Consider the following 6,735-nt stretch of genomic DNA (forward strand, 5'->3'; position numbering starts at 1 on the left):
TTTAGTTGTGTGTGTGTGTGTGTGTGTGTATATATATATATATATATATATCTCCTCAACAGTAGTTACACAACTTTCAATATATGCAAGTTCAGCTTTTTGGAGGTTTGGGTTATAGCTTGTTTCAAAAGCTCATTTAAAGCAGTTAACGTAGCATATTACCAATATTTGAAATTCCCTGATATTCAGTACAATGTTATTTATAAAGTTTCTAAATTATATGAAATATTTTGTTTTTGGAAGATTAATAAGCTATATTTGAACCTAAAATACTTGTATTTTGCATAAGTTGCATGGCTTTTTATTTATTCATCCAATTTGCCTCTCTGCTATTTGATGTTTCAGTGTTAAGTGTGTCATAATATACAATTATATTTCATAAAATTTTGATAAGAAGGGAAGGACTACAGATAGATATTATTATTTAGTCGTGTATAGGATAGTATTACGCTTCACTAATATTGTTTCTTTTTCTTTTATGTTGAAGAAACGGTGTGCTATATTAATTAATATAATTCCTGTTTTTAAAGGCGGCAATAATTTCTCTTTAAATAATGGTTAGTTTCTATATTCTAGAAAAACTTTCAAGAGTAAAAAAAAAAGTTTTGTTAGATCATTTAGTGAAGTAGATTATAAATGAATGCCAACATGGATTGAATTCACTAAAAAAAAATCTTTGTCTTGCTAATTTAACTTTTTTGAGATGTTGCTTCTGACATGAATGGTGAAAAAGTTGTGTTCTTGATGTTAAGTTTTCTAAAACGTTTTGGTAAAGTGCTACACATACAGAAAATCACACTGGTTGGAGTTAAAAAAAGATTAATTAATAGAAGTATTGCTGGTTGATAGTAAAATCTTGTGATTAATCTAGTCCAGTTAAACTAGGCCTTTGCTTTTTCTTATTTATATGAATGATATTGATAAGGGAATAATAAAAAAAATAAAATCAAAAGTGGTAGTTATTATTACAGAACACTAGTTAGGCCTCACTTGAAATGTTGTTTAGAGTTTTGGTCTTAATCCAGGAAAGAATACTCACTTATTTAAAAGGATTTAGAAGTGCTACTAGGATGATTCTGTGGATAGTTTAAGATCTCTTATTTTCTCTTGATAAAAGATGAGTAAAAGTGGTTTTATTGTAGTTTACAAGATTATCCAAGAGATTGGTAGAAGAAAGACCTCTGATTTCTTTATGCTATGGCTTGAAGACAGTAGGACAAACGAGATAAAGCGTAAGATTTGGAAAAGAGGCTAAACTCCAGTTTAGACAGATTTATTTTTGTAACAGAGTGATTAGTTTATGTACTGAGATGATATTTGTAGTGTGTGTGTGTAATATATAAAAAGTAGAATTGGTATTTTTCTAAATCATTAATTGATAACATGGAAGTGAGCTTCATTTTTGTTTGTTCTGTTGCTTTGTTGTATTTTGAAAGTTAGTTTCCAAGCAATATTTTTTCAATACAGAAGACATTTATGTGTATTATGTCTAGCTATAGGAAAGGATTCTGATCAGGAAGAATCTATGACTCAAGATGGAAAAGTTCCCACTGCAGTTATTATTGCAATTGTTGTGGTACTCATTCTACTGATACTTATCATCACTGATGTGACTTGCTACAAGTGTTACCATTGTGGTGTGTTTTATTTCTTGAGAAACAATACATGTGGGAGATCTTCAAAAGACAAAGAAACTATCAATGTAGAGAAGGACAGGTAAAAAAAAGTTTTCACATTACATTATAATAATTGGAAATGGTGCTTTTAATCTGGTGCATTTGTAAGTGATGCTTCTTACTGGGATTATTACTTTATCTGTACAAGTGGTGATTATTTTTCACATTATTTAAATTGATAATGTGTGTGTGTGTGTGTGTGTGTGTGTACATAGGTAATATTTCTTGTTCTTAAAGTTATTAACCGTGTTCAATAAAAAAAAAAGTATTAGAAGAAGCTAGGGAAAATTTTATTATTTTATAAAAAAATGCTTATCCACAGGAATTTATACAAAACATAAGAAATTTTGATAGACAAAAAGGAAACAGACATGTTCATTTAAACCACGGAATAAAGGGAGCAAACTAAAAGATTATTTGGGTGATTTCATATATATAAGTGATATCATCACAAAACTGAAGAGAATAATTAAAAGATCACACTTACGTATTGAAATAGTACAAAAACTAGGCATCTCCCTTAAATCATTAATAATAACTTCAGCATACAAGAAAGAAACATTGTGTAAAAAAATAACTGTAAAGCCACTAAATTTGGGCCACATGATCGATGCCATAGTAAGAATGTTGTTTATGAAGTAACTTGTGGTAGATGCTCATAGGAGAAACTTGCCAACCCATATATAATCGAACATCTTAACAAGTGCATCACATCCAAAACCTCGGTATTAACAATGCTGTAGTTGAACATTATGGATAAGAACATGGCCTACCACAAGTGGATAACATCTTATCAGATACCAAGATTTTATCTAAATGCCATCATTTTCTGGACCGAAAGATTGAAAAATCCATTTTAATCAAGAAATGAACAAATATAAAGGTTGGCCTTTAGTGTAGAGACATTAACAGCATTCTTGAGATTTTATTATGTTTGAATTATGAAGAAGTCTCTATACATCCTCTTAATGGTTAAAATATATTTCCTGACATTGTTTTTTTGTATGTATTGATATAATAGGATGAGGTAATACTTAGATGCAAGTAGGAAGAGGTATTTTATATATGTAATGTATCCTATTCTAAGTCCTAGATTTTAATAATTTACTTATTAATTTACAATATTATTTACTTATCATTGATTTCGTTTGTTTCAACAGATTAAATTTAACAATGTTTAATATTATTTTAATGATATGAATTATATAAAAATTTGTATTGATGTTTGATTTACTAATGGTGTTCCAATTTAGATTCAATTGGACTAGTAAACTTTTAAGATATTGATAAAGCTTATGATGAAGCTGTAATAGTGAAATATCAAACTAATAAGATACTTTCTGGAGATATAGGTTGTACTTTTAATTACCTTAATAGAAATATCTCGTAATAAACTCCAATAATAGTAATTTATTTCATATTTCTTGTGATAGTTACAAGGTTCCTCAAATGGATGAAGTCTGTATAGTGTTAGGGTACAAAAAATAACAGATAAAATATAAAGTTTTACTGAAAAACCTTTTGATATTCATTTAGGAGCTTCTAGAAGATATTTAAATGAAATATGGAAAAAGTATTTGTATTTTTGACACAATCACCTATCACTCAGACTAGTCAGATTCTTAGTCTGTCTGACTGCATAAATTCAGAGACAAATATTTATCAGAAATACCTTATTAACAGTTTAGATTTTTTGTGCAACATACTTGTAATGTTCAGTAATACTTACCAAATTCCATGAAAATAGATTGAGTAAATTGAGAATGTTATTTATTGTAAAAATTAATTCTCTAGTATGGTTTAACTAAAAATAAGCTATGAAAATATTTTCTGATTTCAACATAATGTATTAAAAGAGGTTTTTTTACTAATAATATACACAAATAAAATATTTTATTTTAAAAATTTGATTTTCTTGCACCAGAAAGGCATGGACAGTATAAGATTGCTTTTGCCTTCTTCTTCGAAACATCTCATGATGTTTAAAAGTAGTGATAAAAATTGATTTACATTTTAGTGGTTTCAATATCTTGCATACAGGTTAAGAATTACAGAAATATTAAACTGTCTTTTTTTGCTAAGGTCTTTTTATACACTGCTTTCTCATCATTAAATTAACTTTCTAGTGCATAAAAACGGAAGTGTACTTACTAATATTGATATTTTGTTTTTATTAGATATTATGAATTTTTTTCCAGTATTCCCACACAAAAGTACCAGAATAAATGTCATATCAACCAACATGAATTTTGTTTTTCTTGACGTTATTTTGGAATTTCTGCAGTTTTCAAGCACTAAGAATCAGACTCAAGGTCACTATTTTACTGGCCATTTTTCTTAAATAACAATGTTGGCTTTTCTACAGCTGCCAAGGATCAGATTAAAGGTTCCAATGTTACTGGTCCTGTTCCTTAAATAAGATACTGTTGGCTTTTCTTCAGCTTTCCAGCACTCAAGGATCAGGTTAATAACACAGATGAAGTTATTGTTTCTCCATCCCCTCCTGATGAGTAAGAAAGCTGGTCTTTTTCTGTGATGCATGATTTTAGAACATATAAGAATGGGTGTTTATGTAGAGCTGCCAGGAACAGTCAGTGCTTAGTTAGATCAAATATTCATTTAGTCATATATCATATGGATGAATCAAATTTTTGTTTTTCCTATTTCACATAATTACATATATATATATATATATATATATAGAAAAATAGTTGAACAAATCTCTATTGAATTAAGTTTAAGACCCACCTTATTATGGTCAAGATTCTTCATAATTTAACAGTTTTGCCATTCAGACAATCTGTTTGAGATTTTTGTATTCTACCTCAAAAGTGAAGGTCCATCTCTTATACATCATAACCTAACCTGTAGTATAAAGGTTTAGATGTGCGTTTGCTTATATTTCAAATATTTAGATGATTTGTTTTCTTAATTTAATGACATGGATGTCTTCTAACTTACAATTGAGGTTTTTGAGTTCTGTAACTCTTGGTGTTTCTTTAACACTAAAAAACTGTTTGTTTTTTTTCCTTCATTTCTATAAGCTTTAAGTGACCAAACTGAATAGTTAAGGATTATTAAGTTAGTCTTTGTGGTTTAAAGATTTGATTATTTTATTCTTTATATTGAAAATTAATTGCTATTTTAACAAGTTTTTCAAGAATCATGCACTTAACATATGTTAACAGCTGGGTCAAAGTGTGCATGTCGTGATCTTTTACAGAATTATTTGGTTTATTTTTGTTTCATTGTTGTTAAGTGCAAAGCTACACAATGAGCTATCTGTTGTCTATCCACTACAGGTGTGTAAACCCAATTTTCAGCATCAGGAGTCTGAAGGGCTAGAGAGTTACATATAAATTTAATTAAAACTTTATTATTAATGTATGTCAATAAGCTTGACATCAGAACTTACTTCATAATTCAATTATGTTTATTAATTTTAATTATTCAACTTACAAAGTAAATAATTCTCAATATTTGCTTGTCTCACATGATGTCTGTTCTTCAAATTGGCCATTTTAGATTTTCTTTATACTCTTATGATATTCTTAATCTCCAACTGATTGCAAACACACAGTATGGATATTTTATAGGTCAGAATATAACTTTAACCTCCAATGTTCTTGTTTTGCCGAGATAAAAGAAAATGTCAAACCCACATGACATGCCCTTCCATGTCATTCTGTCTTTCAAAAACTTTCAATAATTCTCTCAGATATTGTTGGATTATTTGTAACTAATATAGAAAGAGCAGCTTTTGCTTTGGAAGAATTCTTGTATGATTATTTCGTTTTGGCATTCATAAGTAGATATTTAACCTTGGTTTTATTGTTTGAAATCATGGTGTTCAGTTTCAATCGGCTAACAGAATTTCTTTTAATCTTTTTATAGCTTAGCTAGAAAGCCAGTTAAATTATAATAGTTGTGGGACATTTTATCCTACTGCCTGATATATGTTCTCAAAAATATATTTGAAAGCAACATGTTTTATTTTATGAATGATTAACCAACATAATGAGAAAAAGTCTTATTGAAACATGTTCTGAAGTACCAAAAAGCCTATAGGTGTAAAGTACATGGTGTTTTTGTGTATATTTTTTTATATATATTTAAAAAAAGTAATTAAAATGTAAAAATTAAAATTATTAGGGATCTATTAGACATCTATCAGTACATGAAGCACAATATATCACAGCAGGACAACTTAGTATAAACAAACGAACTGAGTTACATTGCACCAACTCATACCACATGCATTACACAAGCAAGCAATCACAAGAATTGTTTTTTTTTTTTGTTAACTTTTCTTTTCTCACTGTGAAAAGTAATGTAACCAAAAGAAAACAGATGTGAAAAGGTTAGAAAGTTGAGGCTATTAGGATAAAGAATTGTAATTATTTGTTACAATCTGCAATCATTCTAGAAAAAAAGTATTTTTTTTTATTTCATGTTTTTCAACTTTTCATTTCATGTTCATTGTTTGTTTCACTATACTTAGTGTTAATGTAGCAGAAATAAGAAATAAAGTATAAAGTCTTGCCAAAAAACATTATGATATTATGTGTTTTTGGTTTCCTTAACTCCCTTCTAACTTAGTAATGTTACATGTATATATGATTTGTTTCCTTACCACCCCATTTCAACCTAATGATGCATATTTGTTTTTTTTGTGTGACTTGCCAATCACCACTTAGCAATAGCTAAGTGAGGAGCATCTGTTCCTGTATGTGTATGTATGTATATATATATGTATATATGTATATGTATGTATATATGTATATGTATGTATATATGTATATGTATGTATATATGTATATGTATGTATATATGTATATGTATGTATATATGTATATGTATGTATATATGTATATGTATGTATATATGTATATGTATGTATATATGTATATGTATGTATTATGTATATGTATGTATATATGTATGTATGTATATATGTATTGTATGTATATATGTATATGTATGTATTTATGTATATGTATGTATGTATGTATGTATGTATGTATGTATGTATATGTATGTATTGTATGTATATATGTAT

General features: G+C 28.0%; 1 protein-coding gene across 1 annotated transcript in view; it reads left to right on the top strand.

Annotated features, from left to right (window-relative positions):
* The window catches only part of LOC106471272 (fasciclin-2-like), a 29,132-nt gene that overhangs the window by 10,203 nt on the left and 12,194 nt on the right, over nt 1-6,735 (top strand). Inside the window, exon 5 of the mRNA XM_022399882.1 lies at nt 1,494-1,716. Coding sequence (XP_022255590.1) covers nt 1,494-1,716 — 223 coding nt within the window. The remainder of the gene's footprint in view (nt 1-1,493; nt 1,717-6,735) is intronic.

The sequence above is a fragment of the Limulus polyphemus genome, unplaced genomic scaffold (assembly GCF_000517525.1).
Source record: "Limulus polyphemus unplaced genomic scaffold, Limulus_polyphemus-2.1.2 Scaffold4509, whole genome shotgun sequence".
Lineage (NCBI taxonomy): Eukaryota > Metazoa > Arthropoda > Merostomata > Xiphosura > Limulidae > Limulus > Limulus polyphemus.